This window comes from Peromyscus eremicus, chromosome 1 (genome assembly GCF_949786415.1).
Source record: "Peromyscus eremicus chromosome 1, PerEre_H2_v1, whole genome shotgun sequence".
Classification (NCBI taxonomy): domain Eukaryota; kingdom Metazoa; phylum Chordata; class Mammalia; order Rodentia; family Cricetidae; genus Peromyscus; species Peromyscus eremicus.
The window spans coordinates 23085846-23108979 of NC_081416.1; the positions used below are offsets into that span (position 1 = coordinate 23085846).

The following is a 23134-nucleotide window of genomic DNA, read 5'->3' on the forward strand; positions in this document are numbered from 1 at the left end:
CTGTGGTGTGGGCCAGGCAGGAAAACTCAAGCTACAGTGTTCTTCATATGTGTGCTTATTAACAGATATGCATTAGAGATTCTGGCTTTATTGTACTGGTTGATAAACAAATAGTGCAATTTAAAATGCAAAGCAGATGTTTAGATGGTGTCACTATTCTTGAAAATATTAAAGTTAATGACTGGATACAGGAAAATTTCTCAAAATTCTATCCATTAATTCCACTGATTCTGAGATTAATTATCAGGTCAGGACTTCTGACATCATGGATATCTTGTATGTACTATGAAATAAGTTTGCTTTAAACAAAGTCTCATTGTGTAGCTCAAAATTGCTACTCATCTGCTTTATCTTCCCAATTTTAGAAGTCTATTCACACTCCATTATACCCAGGCTTAAATGTATATTTAAAATATTCATTTGTTGCCTTAAACATTTGCATATGCATTCTCAATACGTGCAGCCTTATAAGTACTTAATAGACTCTGACAAATACAACTAAGTAGCCGGGTGGTGGTGGCGCACGCCTTTAATCCCAGCACTCGGGAGGCAGAGCCAGGCAGATCTCTGTGAGTTTGAGGCCAGCCTGGGCTACCAAGTGAGTTCCAGGAAAAGGCGCAAAGCTACACAGAGAAACCCTGTCTCGAAAAACCAAAAAAAAAAAAAAAAATACAACTAAGTAAATAAAGTGTGCCTAGTATTACTCAGAAATCTTGAATGGAAAACTGTGTATTATCCTGTCCTTGACCACTATATAACAAAGTCATGAGAAACCAAGATTATTATTTGTTCAATGGTGACAAGACAGAGAACTGTCAGTATCACACAGTTCATAAATGTACAAAAAAAAATAGAACTCAATGAGATTTTCTGATGGCCATAGTTGTTGTCTTTATTACAATTACTTTTTATTATTGAAAATAGATTCTTGTCTCCTACCATACATTCTGGCCACAGTTTCCCCTCTCTCCCCTCCTCCCAAATCCTTCACCTTTCTTCTTCCCCAAATTCACTTCCCATCTGTTTTCCTCTTCAGAAAAGAGCAGGCCTCCAACAGATGATAGCCAAAAATGACAAAATAAAAGATACAGTAAGATGAGACAAGAGCCCTCATATCAAGACTGGACAAGACAATCCAAAAGGGGGAAGAGTCCCAAAAGTCTCAAGAAAAGAGTCAGAGATACACCCACCCTCAGTGTTAGGAGCCCCATGAAAACAATAAGCTATCAGATGTACAAGCTCTTTAATATATATATATATATATATATATATATATATATATATATATATATATATATATATAGAGAGAGAGAGAGAGAGAGAGAGAGAGAGAGAGAGAGTCCTCCTCATTTCACTCTAGAAGTGATTCTAGCCTGATAAACTGAACACAGAGAACATAGAAAGTAGAAAGTAGGAACTGTGGGTACTTGACTTATAGTCTCCACTGGAGATGTGTTTCTGTCTTTTTTTATTCTTGTCTTAATTGGGATTACTATTGCTGTGATGAAACACCATGACCAAAAGCAAGTTGGAGAGGAAAGGGTTTATTTGTCTTATACTTCTACATCACTGTTCATCATTTAAAGAAATCAGAACATGAACTCTAGTAGGGTAGGATTCAATTATAGAAACAGGAGCTGATGCAGAGGTAATGGAAGCTTGGTCATCATGGCTTGCTCAGGCTGCTTTCTCATACAACCCAGGACCACCAGCCCATGGATGGTACCACCTACAATGGGATGGGCCATCTTCCATCAATCACTAATTTGCAATATGCCTACAGCCAGATCTGACAGGAATAATTTCTCAACTGAGGTTTCCTTCCTTCAGATGACTTTAGCTTGTGTCAAGTTGACATAAAACTAGTCATCAAAACTCTCTAATTGTTAAGAATAAAAAAAATATTTACTACACAATAAAGAAAGTTAAATACAGATCAATTTCTGCAGCACAAATCTTAAAGAGTCTTATTAATAAAAACAAACCTGAGGCCAGTTATTGGGTTGAACGCTGGAAGATCAGGGAGACAGAACATGCCACAGCTTCCTCACCTCGACAGTTCCTCTGGTGATCCTGTTTCCTCAGACTGGAAGCTTCTGAGTCCTCATCCAGAATGAATCTCAGCTGAACTGCTGATAGAATCCTAAAAGCTTAACCAGCCAAATGCTTAACCAGCCAAATGCTTCTAGTTTCTGGTCTTCACACCTTATATATCTTTCTGGTTTTGCCATCACTCCCTGGGATTAAAGGCTCACTTCTTGGGATTAAAGGCATGTTTCACCATGCCTGGCTGTTTCCAATGTGGCCTTGAACTCACAGAGATCCAGAGAGATTTTTATCTCTGGAATGCTAGGATTAAAGGTGTGAGTGCCACCATTTTCTAGCCCCTGTATCTAGTGGCTGTCTATTCTCTGACCGCAGATAAATTTATTAGGGTGCACAATATTTTGGGGAACACAATACTACCACAAATTTCTATGTCTTTAATAAATCATGGATGCTTAGATATATTTGAAATCATAGGATAAACTGACCAGAGAGTGCAGAATAAAATGCAAGGACACAGTTATCATAAAGATTCAAATATTAGTGAAATGATATGCACTATTCTGATTATAGTGGCAAATCACAAGTAAAACACTTGATTTGCAGATGTGTCTTTATATTTGTTCTAAATTGACTAAGCAGATATTCATAAGCTTTCTTATCATGAAAAATTGTCTTTTAAGGCTAATTTATATAATATTTCATAAATCATATTACACAGATTCTGTGAATTTTCTTGAAATGCTCATACCCATTTCTCTTTTGATTCTTTCTACTTTTCTTCACCTAAACAAAAATTTTTCCCTCTAGGGACATAAAGCTGAGCCTTGGAGATTCAGTGCTTTGGCAAGACAGAGACTACTGGTAGGGTTTGAGGCCTCATCCCAACCTTTGCTCCACACAGACATTTAGTTCTAGTGCATCCACAAAACTTCACTGTGTACTGTGATTCAGTATCAAACTTACTCAGTGACATTCAAAGTAAACATGAGTTTAATTAATAATTACTAAAATTATTAAATAATTTTAAAAATTAATTTTTAACATGGAGGTCATTAAAGTTTGATTTTAATGGTCTTTAGAATCTAGTTAATAATTAGATCATCTTTTTTGTATATGGAGTTCAGAAAAGTCTGATTTCAATAATCTTTACAATCTAGTTAATAATTAAATCATCCTTTTGTCAAGGAAGTCAGAAAAGTCTGATTTCAATGATCTTTAGACTCTAGTTAATAATTAGATCATCATTTGTTGACATGGAGGTCAGATTTTAATGGTCTTAACACCTTTGGTCACACAAACACCTGTCATCATGAGCAAAGAAAGCAGAGATTTTTCCTGACTCATGTTGACCTAAAACCCCAAGGACACAAAGAAAGAAAGAAAGAAACATTTACTGGATGTAGGCTAGACTAGTAAGCACAGGACTTTGTGTTGGAACTTATATTGAAAGTCGATAAATCTTAACTGGGTAAAGGTCCTAATGAATTCTATGCCTGGAGTACTAGCTGAGGACAAAGCCTGTGGAATAGAGACATGTGCCCCATCCTGTTGTATTTTCCATTAGAATCACTGTGGCTGACTGCTCAAATCATAAGCTACTCATCAACCTCAGAGGTAGTCAGTACACAAGAAGCATGGTCTTGGTCCTTCCCCAATGTTGAGCTGGTCTCACAACTGGTCTGAGCTATAGGTTCAGGATGGGTTACAACATCAGCATTAGTTTCCAAAAGGCTGCCCACACCATCCCTCACCCAACCCAAGGAAGCACAATACACAGTAATTGTCTTTAGAGGAGAAATGGGAAGTGGGTACCAAGTTGTAACATAAAAGATTATTGTTGTAGAGAATCCACCAGAGAAGACTGCTCAGACATTAGTTTGAGCCAATAGAAAGTCTTTATTAGCCAGCCAGTGACTACACAGGGTGTTTGGGATCCCAAGTAGCCACAAGCCTTTCTCAGGGTGAGTATTTTAAGCATAGAACCAATATACTGGGTTGACACACTTCAGTTAACAAAAATAGTTAGCAAGAAGCTGAACTACAAAAGCCAAAAAGTAAAGTCAGTCCATTTAGACGCTTTCCCACAACTTGACTTTTATGGATTAGGTCTTTGTTTTTATTTTGGCAGGTTATACTGTCTGTGTGCTGAGTTTTATGGCCTGAATGGTACTTCCATCGTGAAGTCAGTTGTGCTAAAGTCTAGAGCCTGTTAAGTTACTGCTGGTCCCATCATATTTATTGTGTCTATTACCAGGCAAACTCATACAGTGTCTGACCACAGATTGGTGACTACTCCAACCCAGAGAACAGACTATCCTCTTTTTAAAAAGATATTTTAAAATTTCATACATAATTGGATGATACTCATCCTCCTTTCTCATCTTCTCCTAAATCTGCTCTTTATTCCAAACAGATCCAACTTTGTGTCCTTATTCATGGTGTTGGGATTTTTTAACCCATAGGTTCCTATTAGTGCTGTCTATTTAGGGTGTGTGACAATCAACTGTAGTGTGTTACACCTATGAGGGGCCACACCCTTAAGAAAGCTATTCCTCTGCCAGAAGGTAGCAATTACCAATAGCTTCTCAGCTAGGGGTGGGGCTTCATGTCCATTGCCTACCTCCAAGTTGAGATTTTTGTCTGGCTTGAACTTGGTCAGGCCTTATGTATGTTATTATTACTGCTCTGAATTCATATGTGCCTTATGATGTCAGAAAAATGTTGTTTCATTGTAGTTGTCTACTACCCCTGGCTCTTACATTATTTCTGCCCATTCTTGTTCATTGATCTCTGAGCCTTGGCAGATGTGTGTGTGTGTGTGTGTGTGTGTGTGTGTGTGTGTGTGTGTGTGTGTGTGTGTGAGATATGGATGTCTCATTTAGGGATGAGCACCCCACAGCCACTTATTCTCTGTATTTTTTACCAGTTATAATTCTCTGTATCAACTGAAATCTAGTGAGAAAAGAAGTTTCTGTGGTGAGGGTTGAGAGATTCTTTTAATTATGGTATAATGAGAATTTGTTAGGAATTGGCTTAATACTACATCCCATTAGCAGAGTAATAGTAGTGGGTTCACACATAGGGCCTATGAACATGTCACAGATTCTTGGCACTAACAGGTGTGCCTGTTGGGTATTGATTCCATCTTCTGAAGGGGGCCTTAAATCCAACCACAACATATATATTCACATAACATTTGTGCCACTGTTTACCAGTAGACATATCTCCCAAGCAGTCATTATTAAAGCTCACGGTGTACATAGTTGAATAAGACTGATGATTACTTTTCTCTTCTTGCAGCATGCATAGCACCTTCAGCAACGGAGATGAAGTTACTAGATCATTATTAGGTTGGTTTCTCCTTGTTCTGTAGCCCAAGTATGTGATATCTTCAAATCTTCAGTGTTTGTTGTACATCCTAGTATTTCCACCTTGCTCTCTCATCTCCAACAGTAGCAATAATCTTTTTTCTGTTTCAGGTTCCTCTACCGCTTTAAGTATCCCAGGTCATGCTGAAATATACACCACCAACTGTGTAATTACATAAACCAGAGATTTATGTAATTTATATATATGCTATAATACTTAATACTTAAATCTCTGGTACCACATCTCTATCTCCTTAAACATTTGTCACCTGTGGTGGGAAATGTCAAATGTCTCTCTTCTATGTCATAACAAATGATATAATATCTATTGTAAATGACTCATCTACATTGCTTCAAACACTAGGATTTATTACCCTTCTTATCTGACTGGTTCAACTTTTTTTTGCCCATTGGTATTCTGTAAAGTCTCCTGGTTTCTGCAGCATACCCACCCCTTGTACAAGTGACTCTGCCTTCTTGCGAAGACCTTTCTCCAGTTCCAGGTTCACCTGTAGCTCCTCAAACTCTTCAACTGCCAACATGGAAACTGAAGCAGACAAAGAAAAGAGCAGAGACAATAGGCTGTGCAAATTACCAGCAATGCTTGTAGAAAAAGATCCTTCATAAGGCACATGGATGACCGCATCTATTCCTGGCTGGTGTAGAGTGATGAGCTTTATGGAGGGCAGTTTAGAAATGTGGATGGAAAATCTAAAAACATTCACATCCCTAGACTAAACAATTAATGCACATCCTAAAAGAGTAAGTCAGAACAGAGATGTGGTTGTAAGCATGTTCTTGGTACTACTGGGTAAATACCAAAGGATTGGTAAAATACAAGAAATACTACTCTGCCATTAAAAATCATATTGTGAGAAGGTAGATGCCCCAATGTTACTGAGAAACTTGGGATGACTGCCCAGGCAGCCAGATCTATGTCATTTCTAGAATTTGGAAGTTGCTTACAATGCACTTCCTGTTTAATTAGGTAATATTATATCCTTCTGGGGTCTTTGATGGAATTGAAGACTACATAGTTATAATATTAGTTTTCCTTAGTCATGATAAAAGATAAATTAGATGAAAAACTTTAGACTCACAAAATAGGCTAGATGATATATTTTCTTTAATTTTGCCAAATAAAAATAGCCTAGATATTGTAACTGTAATTCTTGCTTGATAACTGTTGTGTTATATATAATTTTACTATGTTAAAATTAAAACCTTCCTTTTTGATTAGACATAAAGGGGAAGTGCTATGGGATGTCTTTCTGTATGCTATGAATATGTGTGGCTCCCATTGGATAATAAATAAAGCTGTTTTGGCCTATGGCAAGAAACCTTACAGCCAGGTGGGAAATGCAAGAAGAGATACAGAAAGAAGGGTGGAGTCAAAAGAGATGCCAGCCACCAACAAAGGAGCAACAAGATGCCAGCAAACAGGTAATGCCACAGCCACGTGGCAACATATAGATTAATAGGAATGTGTTAATTTAAGATGAAAGAGTTAGCTAGCCAGAAACTAAAGCCATAGGCAATATAATTAGTAATTAATATAAACCTCTAAGTAATTATTTTATAAGTGGCTGCAGGACCACAAGCAGGAGAGATTTGTCCAGACCACAGGGCCAGGAAGGACTGGAGGATCTTCTGACTACAGATATGCCACGCTTTTCTTGTCCTTTGTTCTATTTACCATTTAGTTGGGTTTAAGGACATAAACATAAACAAATTTTGTATATTAGCATAGACCTCAACAGCCTTACCTCAGGAGTGTCCTTTAGCCAGAGCAGACTGGCAACCACACCCATATACTAAGTCTGTTATTACACAGCAAATCCTATTGCCACTGGCAGAGTTAATTCCATCATCTCTGCATGATGCTAGTAACAGGAACCTTACCAATCTCTTTTTGTCCCAACCTCACCCTCCAAAAAATACAGGACTGCTCTATAGAAAGCAGCTTCATCCTCTGTGAATGAATTTATTACTATAAATTTCATTTTTCATCTATAGTATTTGGTAATTAATGAGAAGTTTTTGATGTCTTCAAACTAACACTAACTGGCCACAGAAATGAACTAAGTACAAACAGAACCACATTAGGAAACATTTTTAACTTAGTTTTATGCAAACAGCTCTGTTTTAGTATGAAAATTCTAACAATTTTAGGGAAGAAATCATGGACAGAAATTTCTTTACATAGAAGTCATAAGCAATGTATGGTAGAGAAAATCAATGTACATTTTTTTATAGCATATACAGTCTATGACCAAGGGTAAACAATGCATAGAACTATAAAATGGGTACAGAGAACAATCTTGAAAATAATATATAGACTTGTGACTAAAAGTCTTCTCAAAGTAAAAATCTGTATTCCTGGGACATGCTCACACATAATTGGCTCCACAGTAACGTATCTCTTATACCATTAAAAAAAAACAGCCAAAACTTTTCATCTGATCTATATAACTATCAGTGTATTCCAAAAACATCAAACTTGATAGGGAGATCCTAAAGTTACAATTCTTCATCCTAATTAGAAATGAGACAAGTAATGCCCACTGCAACCAGGTCTGTTCATCATTATGCTATAATTCATCAACCTGAAGAGCAACTAAGACTACAGGAATATGAAAAGTACCTAGAAAAGTATTAACCCAATAACAACTTCAAATTCCACATATGTTTAATGATACCTCATTAGAAATAATAAAATTCACATATCTAGATAAAAAATAAGACCAATGGAATGATTACATCAATTTTTCCATTAAGCAGATGGAAAGAATAGCAGAAGCATTAGATAAATAATAACAGAAAGATGTTCACCCAGATATATCTGTACCTGCAGAAGGTCTGCCCTCCTGATCATGAAGCAGTATAAGTCACCAGCAGCACCAGGTGACACAGAGTACTAGAACAGCAATGTGATTTCGGATCGTTAAGAACACAGAAGTTTCTTGAGACAGTTGTGTAGCTTGATCTGCTTAAGGGGCCCCCTCGGAGTAGGATCAGAATTCATTCCTGGTGCATGAGCAGGCTTTTGGGAGCCCACTACCTCTCACAGCTCTGAGCAGGAGGAGGGGCTTGGACCTGCCTCTACTAAATGAACCTCCCCATGAGAGGCCTTACCTTCTTGTAGGAGGGAATGGGAGATGGGTTGAGAGGGGGTGGCAAGATGAGTGGGAGGAGGGAAGAGGGGGATTTTTGATTGGTATGTAAAATGAATAAAAAATTTCTTAATAAAAAAAAAGAATAAAGATAGTTTCACATCTGGAAAAAAAAAGAGCACAGAAGAGCAACAGAGAAGAGACAAGCTTACCTTGGGGATAAGGTAGTTCCTGAACTTAATGTCAGAGGTCACCTCATGTGGCAGGTTGGTGGGGATGAGGTCAATGAATCTCTGGACCTCATAAATCACAGCATCTGTGTAGGGCATGTGGCTCCTGTCCTGCATGCAGGGGCTGCAGTGTCTGCCAACCACATGATCAATCTCTTCCTGGACTTTAGCTGGTTGGTCACAATGAGAAATGGGGGAATAGAAGAAAAGTGATATGTTTGGCACAATGTCAGGCCATACACAGCATGATGTAAGTGTTCCAAAAGAATTAAAAATGTACATTATTCATTCAGGAATAAAAGTATTTATACATATATTTATAAAGAAATGCTGTATTGTAGATTTATATCATTATCTTTCTATATAGAAAATATGATAGGTCAGCATCCACTTATTATTTAGTAGACATAACAGCAAATAAGGTATAAGAAATTTGAAGTATCAAATAAAACAGAATATAATTAGTCAACATGCTTTAGTCTGTGATAAAGAACATTTGAAGTCAGATTCCGAATTTGTATCTAAATGAAATATTCTTTCACAATCACATTCTAATGTATCTGTATTTGTGAATATGTGTGTTGCATGTGTACAATTTGAAAGATTATTCTTTTTTGTTCCTACACCCAGTAATGAACAAGTTCAACCTCTTTAGCTACTTCTGAAATATATTTGTATTTGCAAAATGACTATTTCTTATATGCCCCCATATGCACAACATTTATGACTTTCAGATATAGGAGATGAAAATTTCAGTTGCATCTACATCATCTACATAGACAAATAGATACTAAACACACACATACACATGCACACTTACCCCTTGCCCCTCACTTCATTAACAGCAGTGTACTGAAACCTCATGAAACTGAAAACCTGCACGGTAAAAAACCACCATCATTAGGACAAAACAACAGGCTACAGCAAAAGACTTTTACCAACTACACATCCAATAAAGGGATATGATCTAAAATATATAAAGAATTCAAAAAATTAGATATCATGAAAACTAATAACCCAACTAATAAATGGGGTACAGATCTAAGCAGAGAATTCTCAAAAGATTAAACTCAAATTGCTGAGAAAGACTTAAAGAAACTTAGAAAAATGTTCAAAAGCCTTAGTCATCATGGAAATGCAAATCAAAACTACTTTGAGATTCCATCTTACACCCCTCAGAATGGTGAAGATCAATTTTTTTTAAAAAGTGACAGCTCATGCTGAAAAGAAGACACTTATGCATTGTTGGTGGGAGTGCAAACCTGTACAGCCACTATGGATATCAGTGTGACAGTACATCAGGAAGAAGAGAATCTACCTCTAGATACAGCTGCACCACTCTTGAGCGTACACCTAACAGTTGTTTCAGCATATCATAGAAACACTTGCTCAACCATGTTCATTGATGCCTGTAGCTAGAGTTTTCCTGCCTTGCCCACAGTCAGGACAAATCTCTGTCACCCAACAGTCCCACAGCTGCTCAGACCCAACCAAGTAAACACAGAGACTTATATTGCTTACAAACTGTATGGCCATGGCAGGCTTCTTGCTAACTGTTCTTATATCTTAAATTAATCCATTTCTATAAATCTATACCTTGCCACGTGGCTCGTGGCTTACCAGCGTCTTCACATGCTGCTTGTCGTGGCAGTGGCTGGCAATGTCTCTCTCAGCCTTCTGCTTCCCAGAATTCTTCTCTCTCCTTGTCCCGCCTATACTTCCTGCCTGGCCACTGGCCATTCAGTGTTTTATTTATTGACCAATCAGAGCACATACAGACCATCCCACAGCAGATGCCTTATTCATAATAGCCAGAAATTGCCGGGCGTGGTGGCACACGCCTTTAATCCCAGCACCCAGGAGGCAGAGCCAGGCGGATCTCTGTGAGTTCGAGGCCAGCCTGGGCTACCAAGTGAGTTCCAGGAAAGGCTCCAAAGCTACACAGAGAAACCCTGTCTCAAAAAAACAAAAAAAAAAACCATAATATCCAGAAATTGGAAACAAAGTAGATGTCCCTAAACAGGAGAATAGACTTTTTTCAATGGGTATATTTATACAATGGAGTGTTACTCAGCCATTAAAAAAGAATAAAATCATGAAATTCTCAGGTAAATAGAAGGGACTAGGAAAAAAATCACCCTGAATGATGTAATCCAGACTCAGAAAGACAAATACGGTATGTATTCACTTATATGTGGATATTATCTGTTAAATCAATGATAATAAAGCTACAATCTGTAGAACCACAGTGGTTAGATGTAAAGTAAGGGACTATGGAGGACAGATAGATCTTGTTAGGAATGGGAGATAGAATACATATGAATATATTGGGGGTAGTAGGGAGGGGAGAGAAGGATGAGGGAAGGAATACAGGGAGAAATACCTAAAACTCAGGGACATTTGAGAGATAGTATGGAATCTTAATACAGTGGAAAAACTCCCTAGGGGAGATAGGGCCCCAACTGAACATTCCTTGTCGCCAAATGAAACTTCCAATACCAAGGTTAGGTTACATCTGATTGAGTTGTTGGTCAAAGGAGTTCCAAGGTTATCTCCAAAAAAACCAAGGCTATTGACAAGACATTAGATTGTTCTCCACAAACTGACAGCAAAGCCTCATTACTGAAACAACACCCACCCAACACTGTGATCATGGAGAATATATCAATATTAATTGTTAGATTAATTGTAATTACATAAATATTATTCATTATCATGAAAATTATGATTATTTTTCTATTATTAGCAGTCCTCTTGACAAATGGATACCTTTTTATTTTTTTGTAATTTCCATTTCTTGACTTAGATTTATGCTGGAAATTTAGGTAGATATTTTTAAATGCTGGGAATAAATACTCAATTAAAAGGAGCATTAGACTATAAATTATTTCTCTTTCATCTCCCATTTTCTGTTAAACACCTACAGCACCCACATGGTAAATATTGAATTGGGAGCTTCCCAGACCTGTTACCCAGCAACCTCTCTGATACTCTTACCCTCCGACAAGAGCTGTTCAGACTTCAGGAGCCCATGACTAACTGTGACTTTACTTCGGATATTAGGATGATAAACGTTCTCATAAATTTCATGAAGAAATGGAAAATTGAACAAAAATTATGGCAAACCTGGAGCCCTCAACTGCCTTTTATTTTATAAAATCATAAGAAACTAGATGATCCTGAGGATTCTGATGTAGTCTCAATGAGAATAGTTTATATGAGATTCAGGGATCTCTGGGAAGGGTTCCATGCTTCTATTTAGTCCTGAAACTCCATGAATGTGTCTTGGGTGAATGTTTTGAATCTGTTCTGATTAATACATGGAAAATATTTTCCCTTAATGTGGTGAAATAAGGAGTGCTAATTTATTCCTTTTGTCTGGATGATAGACCCTACTGCTCACATTTATGTAAAAAGCCAGAGAAAGGGTCTGAGAGCCAGAATTCTGGACTCAAATGTTGCCAGCCTCCCATTTCATCCCTGTGCATTGTTCATTCCCTGTCGATCATCAATGTCTCAGGTAAAAGGCTTCTTAGACTCAGATTCTTTTAAGTATTTTATTTTCCTGGAATGGGGTCCCTGCTGAATGGGAATAGGAAGAGAACCTCAGCAAGGCCAGCATCCTGTATACAACTTTGTTCTCTACATAAATTTCTATTCCTTCAGAATAGGAGCCTACAGTGGTCTGTAGATACAGATCCACAGCTGGTTTGTCTTACTACATGCATGTTGATCTAACATTTATGTTTCAACATCGTCTTTCTTGCTCTACATTTTTATCATTCTTCATACTATTGTTTCAGTAATTTGCTGAAGCATCCTTGTCTGCTTATTGTTATCTCTTCCTATCCTAAAAATAAAAATTTTTGATTCACACTTGTGCTTTTATCATGTAGTGTATATTGGGCACAGGAGAGAAGGTATGTTTCATACATGCTGGACCACTGGATCTGTTTTAAAGTACAGTGTAAAAGAAAATACTATTGATACAGTTGAAAAAATCATTATTCAACAGAAGTTTAAGAAAATGTACTTCTGAAGTGAAAAAAATCCTTAATTTACATTTTCTGCATTAATGGAAAATGTTTCTAGAGAATCTAAATATTTTGAACACTTCTTAGAATGCACATTATCTTAGCCAAACTCAGTACATTCTAGGCTTTTTGCTTATGCTTCTGTGAGGTGAGTTTTCTTTTCCCCACCCCAAAGGTAGATGCATCAAAATGAGGAAAAGAAACTGAAAGGTTTTAGCTGATCTGAAGACATGATTTTTGAGAATGAAAGAACACATATCCACAGGACAATATATACTGACTACTCCTGTCATATTTTACCTTCCAGATCATTCACACACTGACCAGAATTTGATTGCTTTTCCTACAGTCAGAGTCTGTTTCTGTTAGTCATGCTGTTCTTTACAGCCAGTGAGTGGCACAGAAGGAGAAGGACTGAGACTTCTCTAAGAATAACACACAGGACACTAGCAGAGTCTTTCCAGCATCTTATAGGAACTCTGTGCATCACCACCTGAGTCCTCACCTGTGACATGTGGGTGCTTCAGCAGGAGCAGGAGAGCATATCTCAGCATTGTGCTTGTTGTCTCTGTCCCAGCTGCAAACAGATCGCTCACAGTTGTTGCCAGAGGTTCAAGTGTAAATTCTGATTGTTGATTGTGGTTTTCCTAAGAATAATTTGATGTAATAATTATAAATTCTTTATCAACACATGTGATTACAATGGCTCTACAGTTTTCCACAGTTTATATATTTGTTACTGAAAGTGTAAAATTTAAAGTAAAACTCCATAGCTCCCATTCCAAATGGTTGTTCTAATTGTATAGAAATTTAATGAGTTACATAGATTTGGGATCTAGTTAATTTGACATGATGTTTTATTTATTTGCAACTATTTTATAGTAAGACTTCTCCACAAAATGTTTGTTTTATATTGTTGCCATCAAAAATCCTGGAATGTAGAGTAGAGTAGAAACTAACAAACAATTTCAAAGACTATGGCACAGATTTTTATAATTTTCAATTTCTCCCTAATTCTTTACTGGACTAACTCTTGCACTGATGTTATTATCTGCACATAAGTGAGTACAGTTTTGTACTTTTATGCCTTAAAAAATATAAATGAAATGTTTTATTCATTATCTATTTTCTCCCATCAAAACCATATGAAAAAGATTTGGGGTATGTCTAATCTGTAACATGTAATCTTCACCGGTATTGGGGTGAATTCTGAAAGATCAGAGAAGCAGAACAAGCCACAGCTAACCTCACATCACCAGCTTCTCAGCTGATCCTGTTTCCTCAAACTGGAAGCCTCTGAGTCCTCATCCAAATAGATCTTACCTGAACTGCTGCTAAAAGCCTAAAAGCTAAAAAGCCTCTAGTTCCTGATCCTCAATCCTTATATACCTTTCTGCTTCCTGCCATCACTTCCTGGGATTAAAGGCATGTGTCTTTCCCAAGCAAGACATGAGATCTCAAGTGCTGGGATTAAAGGTGTGTGTCACCATGCCTGACTGTTTCCAGTGTGGCTTTGAACTCACAGAGATCCAGACTGATCTCTGCCTCCAGAATGCTAGGATTAAAGGTGTGTGCTACCACTGCCTAACCTCTATGTTTAATATAGTGGCTGTTCTGTTCTCTGAACCCCCAGATAAGTTAATTGGAGTGCACAATATATCAACCATAATTGTATTGGTCATTTGAATTTATTCTTTCAAGGATAATATCTAAACCTATGGGGGAGCTTAAAATAAAAAAGATATGAAAATGAAACAGTGTAAAATTCTTTAAGGACTACAATCTATGACAAAGTGATAAATACCCCCAAATTCTATGGTTACTTAAAAAAATCAGTCACCACAATATAACACATTATTAGAACAAAAGAAACAAAGGCACATAGTCACTACAATTGACACAGAAAAACAGTTGACAATTATGGATACAAACTTCCATGGTATACATACTTAGAAAGTATGGCTAGAAGACAAGGTATATGCCACAAAGAACACCTAGGAACATTACAAATATAAAGTATACTGTGTTACAAAAGATGCAAAGTTTATTCTAAATTTAATATGTAATTAAAATCTAAGAGCATGTACTTTTGAACTACTTGACATAATACTAGAAATTTTAGTCTGAAAATTAAACAAATAAATGAAATAAGGGAATCCAAATTAGAAAGGATAAAATGCAATGATATTTATGAAGGAATGTCATAAAATATATAGAAAATCACATGTAATCTGGAGTTGGATAAAATCAATCAAAGTTAATAAATGATTGTAGTACAATTTTAGGACAGCAAGTTAAGTCTAGTTATGCCTCTGTATGAAATGAAATCAGGGCAATAAGCACATATACAATATCTGCAAAAGGGTGAAATATCTAAGAATGCATAATCAAAGACATGAAGATGCACACACTTAAACCACTGCTAGTGATAAGAAATAAAGAATATCCAAAAAATGTCTAAGAATCAGAAGACATAGTAGTGGTAAAAGGGTAATAATATTCCTCAGAATAATCTAATGAGTCACTTCCATATGCACAGAAATGCTAATTGGAAAACAAATCTTCAAATTCTAGTGGCACTGTGAGAAAGTCTGAGTCCTCAAACTTCGAAAATGAAATTAATCTAAAGAGATGGGTAAAGACATTGTATATTCATTAAATAAATATTCACCGAGAGGATATTAATTCTAAACACTTGTGCACCAAGCACATGGGCACCCAGTTTCATATGACAAACACTAATAGATATAAAATCACAGAAAGGCTCAAACTTAGTGACAGTAGACAACTTAAATTCCCCACTTCTGTCAATAGATAAGTCATCCAGACAAAAACTAGAGAAAAATATGGAGCTAAATGACATCATCAGTCAAATGGACCTAAAAGATATCACAGAACTTTTCATCCAAGCACTAAAGAATATAATTTCTTCACAGAAATCCATAGAACTTTCTCCACAATTGACCACATAGTAGAGCACAAAGCAAATCTTGATGGATGTTAAAAAATTGAAATTGTATCCTGTGTACTGTCTGACTATAAAAAGATAAAAATAGACAGTAATAACAATCAAAAGGAAAAAAAGGACACAACTCTTGGAAGTTTTTTTCTTCTTTATTAAGAAATTTTCTACTCACTCTACATACCACCCACAGACCCCACTTCCTCCCTCCTCCTACCCCTTAGCCCTCCCTCCCAAGCCACATCACATCTCCACATCCCCCAAAGCAAGGTCTCCCATGGGGAGTCAGCAAAGCCCAGCACACTGAGCCTAGACAGGTCCAAGTCCCTTCCCACTGCACCAAGGCTGCTCAAGGCATCACACCGCAGGCACCAGACTCCCAAAAGCCTGTCCATGCACCAGAGACGGATCCTGATCCCCCTGTCTGGGTGCCCCCTAAACAGTTTGAGCCAAACAACTGTCTTCCATATCCAGAGGTCCTAATCCAGTCCCATGGGGGTGCTCCACAGCCACTAGTCCACAGTTCATGGGCTTCCACTAGTGTGGCCGGTTAGTCTTCCCATCATGATCTTGATGTCCTCCTCCTGCAGAAACTCTCCTTCTCTCTCATCGATTGGATTTCCAGAGCTCAGCCTGGTGCCTGGCCATGGATCTCTGCATTTGCCTCCATCAGTCACTGGACAAAGGCTCTATGATGACAGGGTATTCACTAGACGGTCCCCAGAGTAGACCAGTCCAAGCACCCTCTAGACCACTGCCAGCAGTCCAAGGTGGAGTCATCCTTGCGGATTCCTGAGAGCCTCCCCAAAACCCTGCCTCTTCCTATTCCCATGATGTCCTCATCTATCATGGTATCTCCCTCCCTGCTCTCCCACTCTGTCCCTGTTCCAGCTCGACCCTCCCATTTCCCTATGTTCTCATCCCCCACTCCTTGCCCTCTGCCACCCCCCACTCCCAGTCCACTCATGTAGATCTCATTCACTTCTCCTTCTCTGGGTCATCCATGTGTCCCCCCTAGGGTCTTTCCTTGTTAGCTAGCCTCTCTGGAGCTGTGGGTTGCAGTCTGGCCATCCCTTCCCTCACATTGTGAATGAAAACAATATTAAGAGAGAAATATAGAAGGAAATTGAAGCATTCCTAAACTTGAATGAAAATGAAAATATAACATATGAATCTATGAAAAACAATGAAAAAACCCTATGAAGATTATTTATAGCACTAAAATCTACATAAAAATGTTGACTTCAAATAATAATAATTTAATAGTGCATATGAAGGCCTAGGAAAAAGAAGAACAAGCAACACTCAAAAATATTACACAGAAAGATAACAGAAGTCAGGGCTCAAAGTAATGAAATAGAGCCAAAAAGCAAAGAGTAGGAATTTTACTAACAAGATTGGCAAACTTTTAGCCAAAATAACCAAAGAAAAAAGACCCAAATTAATAAAATCAAGATGAAAAGGGTGAGCATGAGTTGGTAAGGTAAAAGAGGGAATATGAGGAGAGAGAGAGAAGTTACACTAAAAGTCCTTTGAAAAACTTAAGGGAAACTACTAATATAGTAGCTTCAAAAATACATATACATCATGTACATGACCTAGGACCAATAAAAGATTAAATATTTTTGAGAAACTGGCCAATAGAGTCACATAGATCCTTAAGTGTCTCAGGTTATTGCCAATATTGTTGGTTACTCTCCAGAACTTGGTGGTAAAAACCTATTTTGATGACACTATATATATGAGTCACAGAACATAAAGAAATCAAGCTGCTACTCATCTAGAAGCCTCAACCCTATTGGTTAGTATTTGTGGTGCTGGTATGTGAAATGTGTGCTACTGGGGGAGAAAAGTTACTCTCAGTCTCACACAGATAAGAACCTGCAAGTTACCACAATGCCTTTTGGTAAGTCATGCCCAATAGTGCTATAGTTACACTGATGTCATGGGAGCAAACAGCCATTTTCTGATGGGATCTAAGTCCCACTTCATTAATTAGGACCCGTATCTGCCACTGTTAAAGGGGATAAGTATCTGTGGTCAAATCAATTAGTCTAATGGACTAATGGGCATAGTGTTAAAGTGATTCCTAATGACGTACTACTATATCCGTAGATCAGAACTGTCTTACTTTTCATCAGAGAAGCTTCTCCTTACAGGGATGACAATTAATGTAGAGACACTCAACTGGTCAATGTGCAGGGAATAAAGCATTGTGACAAGCTCACCCCTAAATCATAACACACTCCTCCCCAGAAGGTATAAGTATCTTTGTGAAAGAGGGGCAGAAATGTTGTAAGAGCCATCAGTGATCAATAACATCAAGGAAGTAGTGTTTTCTGAACACAAAAGGACAGATGAACATAAGAACTCCCAGGGACTGTGACAGTCTGCTCAAAAAGTGGGTGGGCTTCACCAGATAAAAATCCAGCACACAGCTGGGAAAGGATATATAAAATCCCACCTCTAGATGATTAGCTCCTGAGAAGGAGAGTCAATTTCCTTCAATGATGTGACCCTTAGTAGGCTGATCACAGGTCAGGCCTGAGGCTAGGTGAGCAACAGAAACTGGACTCAACGAGGAAGAGAGAGAAAAAAAAAATCACCAAGTATGGTAGTAAGAGATGAGAGGATGGAGAGGAGGATAATGAAATTGAGGGTAATGTTCAAATTATATCATAGGAAATTCTCAAAGAATTAGTAAAACATTGCAAAAAATAAAATAAAACAAATGCATTAAATGTAAAACAATTGTTTAAAAAATTGTATTGCAGAGCTACAGTAATAAAAGTAGTGAAGTATTGATACACAAATCAACATCAAAACCAACAGAGCTTTTATAGCCAGGAGTTAATCAAAACATTTATCATTAAGATTTTTACAATAGAGTTCCAAGACTGCTCCATCTAAAGGAAGAGTCTTCAGCAGGTGGTGATGGACCAGCGGAATAACTACATGAAAAGGAGGATGGTGGAAGAGGAAAATAGGGATAAGCCTCATTCCTTATGATTTGAACTCATAGATTAAGGAACAGAGTACCAAAAACCCAGAAAAACCAGACTTCATCGATGACAAAATGCTAATGCATTCAGGACGTAATTAAGAATGTGAAAAGTACAACCTACAGGATGAAAATATGTTTTCATGCCATTTATATGGAGAGGTTAGTATCTAGATGCATAAACAATTCAATAACTACACACAGAAAGCAATCCAATAGGAAAAATACTGTAATAAAATTCTTGAAGACACAGAAAGGCCAAACAGCACCTAAAATGATGACCACTTTCACTGCTTGTTAAGAAAGTACACATTAAATCTTCTCTGAAATAACACTTCACACTCATATGTGAATAATAAAGTTTCAAAATTATATCTTTTGGCAACTGTTTGGAAAATAAGGGATCACACAGATATAAAATAGTGTATTAGTGTGAAATTTGTTTAGCAGTTGCTCAAAAAAGAAAGACAGAAAGGAAGATATTGTCATTTGACTCAGAAATCCGAGTCCTGGGAATATAGACAGAGGAAGTAAAAATAAGCTATGAATAAACATGTCCATATATGTTCATAAATATAGCTTAGAGGAGCCACAGGTAGAAATAACACAAATATCCTTCTGAGAGTAATAAGTACACTGTGCTATTAACGCATGAAAACAAAGTTTGCTGCAAAGAAATGAGAAAGTATTGAAATAATATGCACTTAGATCAATGTCCAAGATTTACGCAAGTGCAAGGCAGAAACTGAAAGCTACACATACTGAGTCAGTTTAGATGATCCATTCATCATAGGCAAATCCTATTAATGGAGAAATCACATTAACTACTACTACAGATGGTGTGGAGGGAAAGGAATGGTCAGTAGTGGGCACGGTGTGTTTTTGCATAGTAATGGAATCCTTTCCAACTAGAAGGAGCTGGTAGTTGCAGGGTTTTGCAATCACATGAAGTACCACTATAATGTAAGTGAAACATGGTTACAGCCCTGAGATATCACTTTGCATTCAGTGGTCTTTGTGAACTAGATCTTACAAATTTAAAAGGCACAAACTAGACAAAATAATCTGTCAAAAGAAGCAGCAACATTAGGGGACTTGGATGCCAGGATATTGAGTATTGTTACTCAGTTGCAGTAATGAAGAACTCAGGGTAGTAGACTGCTAGCAAAGGACAAACTAAGATCACTGGAGGAGAATCCATGCCCACAACCAAACCCAAACATCTATAGTCAGCTTGCTTTTACTGAGTCCCAAGGAAATCCAATGGAAAATGTCTTTTGAATAAACTACACAATGCCAATGCAGATCATGCTAACAGGATCCCCAGTAGATACAAATCCTCAGCCCCTTTTGGTGAAAATTAGCTTGAACTTACACACAAAGCCTTACTCTTCCATATACCTACTCCTTCCCACCACATACCTCTCCATATACCACTCAATGCTTCTGAAATTAACTCCTATATCTATCATTTTAAAATAAACATTATGGCCTGATCAATTTTAATCCAGTAGACATGCAGGAAATCTATCCATACTATGTGCATTTATGATGACAATTTTCACAATGCCATTATAGTTGGTTACTTTCTACCTGATTAGAATTTTTTCCCATCTTACCTGCCTTTTGTATTGTTTTTCTCCTCTGCAACACTTTTTAAAGAACAGAGGGATTGTTCTACAGTTAATAAATTCCCTTTATGTAATCAGTATTCGTATGGCACATCCAAATACATAATAAATACTAAAGCTGTTTTTCAAAGCTACTGACTTTAAACTAATCTCTGACAAACATTTCAGTGTTCAATTAACCACAAAATGCTGAAGCAGTAAAATAAATTAATATTAACATTTTATTGTTGCTAGAGTTTTCCTGCCTGGCCCACAGTCAGGACAAATATCTCTCACCTGCCAGTCCCACAGCCGCTCAGACCCAACCAAGTAAACACAGAGACTTATATTGCTTAAAAACTGTATGGCTGTGGCAGGCTTCTTGCTAACTGTTCTTACAGCTTAAATTAATCCATTTCCATTAATCTATACCTTGCCACATAGCTCATGGCTTACCGGCATCTTCACATGCTGTTTCTCATCGTGGTGGCTGGCAGTGTCTGTCACTCAGCCTTCCACTTCTGACCTCTTGGCTTTCTTATTTGAAAAAAAAACTGGCAGATGAGAGAGATTTGTCCTGACTGTGGGCCAGGCAGGAAAACTCCAGCTACATTTTACCTGCTTTTGTATAATCAGGTAGTAATCAATAAATTCCCGAGGGTTTGCAACATTCAATGATTCCTGATGTTCTTTTATTTTCTCCAAAAGGTAACTACTAATATAATCATAATTTTTCAATACCATGTGATAACTTCCTGGATAATAGTCAAACAATGAAGGGAAATTATTGCAGACCTACAAAATCAGACCAAGAATTTTTTTGTTGAGATGCATTGTTCTTTTAATCTGTGTGTGTGTGTATGTGTGTGTGTATGTGTGTGTGTGTGTGTGTGTGTCGTGTGTGTATGCATGCATAACTGTGTGTGTCATCTATGTGTTGGTGCCTTGGAGGCCAAAGCTATTAGATCCCTTGAAGCTAGTGGTTTTGAGCCACCTAACATGTGCTGTGGGATGTTCTGTATGTCAAATATGTTGCTCTGATTGGTTAGTAAATAAAACACTGATTGGCCAGTAGCCAGGCAGGAAGGATAGGAGGGACAAGCAGAGAAGAGAATTCTGGGAAGTGGAAGGCTGAGTCAGAGAGACACTGCCAGCCGCCACGATGACAAAAAGCATGTGAAGATGCCGGTAAGCCACGAGCCACGTGGCAAGGTATAGATTTATAGACATGGATTACTTTAAGATATAAGAACAGTTAGCAAGAAGCCTGCCATGGCCATACAGTTTGTAAGCAATATAAGTCTCTGTGTTTACTTGGTTGGGTCTGAGTGGCTGTGGGACTGGCAGGTGAGAGAGATTTGTCCTGACTGTGGGCCAGGTAGGAATACTCTAGCTACAAACATGGATGCTGAAAATTGGACTCAGGTCCTTTGGAAGATCAATGCACACCCTTAACCACTGATCCATCTCTCCAGCTCTTGCCAAAGAACTTTGTAAATGAACAGATATAAGGAAATACACATATCTATAATATATATTAAGCTCAATTTGGGTTTCTAGATTCAGACATGAATGAAAAATGGTGTCCAGCATCCCAGCCCTACAGAAAGCAGTAGAAGGAAAGTTCCAACTTAAGGAAGCCAGATACACCCACGAAAACACAGGCAATAGACAACACCACAGCAGTAAACCCCAAAGAGAGAAGTACATACACACTACCACCAAAAGATAACAGGAACTAAGAATCACTGGTCATTAATATCCTTTAATATCAATGGACTTAATTCACCTATAATAAGACACAGGCTAATAGAATGGATACGAAAACAGGACCCATCTTTCTGCTGTATAAAAGAAACACACCTCAAATTCAAAGATAGATACCACCTCAGAATAAAAGGCTGGGAAAAGTCTTTCCAATCAAATGTTCTTAAGAAGCAAGCAGATGTAGCCATCCTAATACCCAGCAAAATAGACTTCAAACTAAAATCAATCAAAAGTGATCAAGAAGGACATTACACACTCATCACAGGAAAGATCCACCAAGATGAAGTTTCAATTCTGAACATTTATTCCCCAAACACAAGGGCACCCCCATTTGTAAAAGAAACATAACTAATGCTTAAACAACACATAAAACACCACATATTTATAATGGGAGACTTCAACAACCCACTCTCACCACTAAACAGATGTGCCAAATCAAAACTTAATAGAGAAATAAGGACTTAACTGATGTTGTGACTCAAATGGAATTAATCGATATCTACAGAACATTCCATCCTAACAAAAAAGAATATACCTTCTTCTCAGCACCCCATGGAACCTTCTCTAAAATCAACCACATAATTGGCCACAAAGCAAATCTCAACAGATACAAAAAATTTGGAATAACCTCCTGTGTTCTATCAGACCACCATGGTTTAAAGTTAGATTTCAACAACAGCAGAAATTTCAGAAAGCCTACATTCTCATGGAAACTGAATAATACTTAACTGAATCTCCAATGGGTCAAGAAAGAAATAAAGAAAGAAATTAAAGACTTCCTAGAGATAAATGAAAATGAATATACCACATACTCAAACTTATGGGACGCTATGAAGGAAGTGCTAAGAGGGAAATTCATAGCACTAAATGTCCACATAAATAAGTTCGAGAAATATCACACTTAACAGCACACCTGAAAGCTCCAGAACAAGAAGAAGCAAAGTCACCCAGGAGGAAAAGATGCCAGGAAATAATCTAGTTGCAAGCTGAAATCAATAAA

The 23134-nt window shown here is 37.5% G+C and overlaps 1 protein-coding gene across 1 annotated transcript; it reads right to left on the reverse strand.

Moving 5' to 3' along the window:
• Window positions 1-5809: 5809 nt before the first annotated feature.
• On the reverse strand, window positions 5810-21834 carry LOC131902784 (cytochrome P450 2C27-like). Its single transcript, XM_059253752.1, has 6 exons — window positions 21769-21834; window positions 20986-21162; window positions 13300-13441; window positions 8743-8930; window positions 6013-6151; window positions 5810-5964 (listed from the first exon to the last, which is right to left on the reverse strand). Exons 1-6 carry the CDS (start codon window positions 21832-21834, stop codon window positions 5810-5812), a joined length of 867 nt encoding a protein of 288 aa, XP_059109735.1.
• Window positions 21835-23134: the final 1300 nt, after the last annotated feature.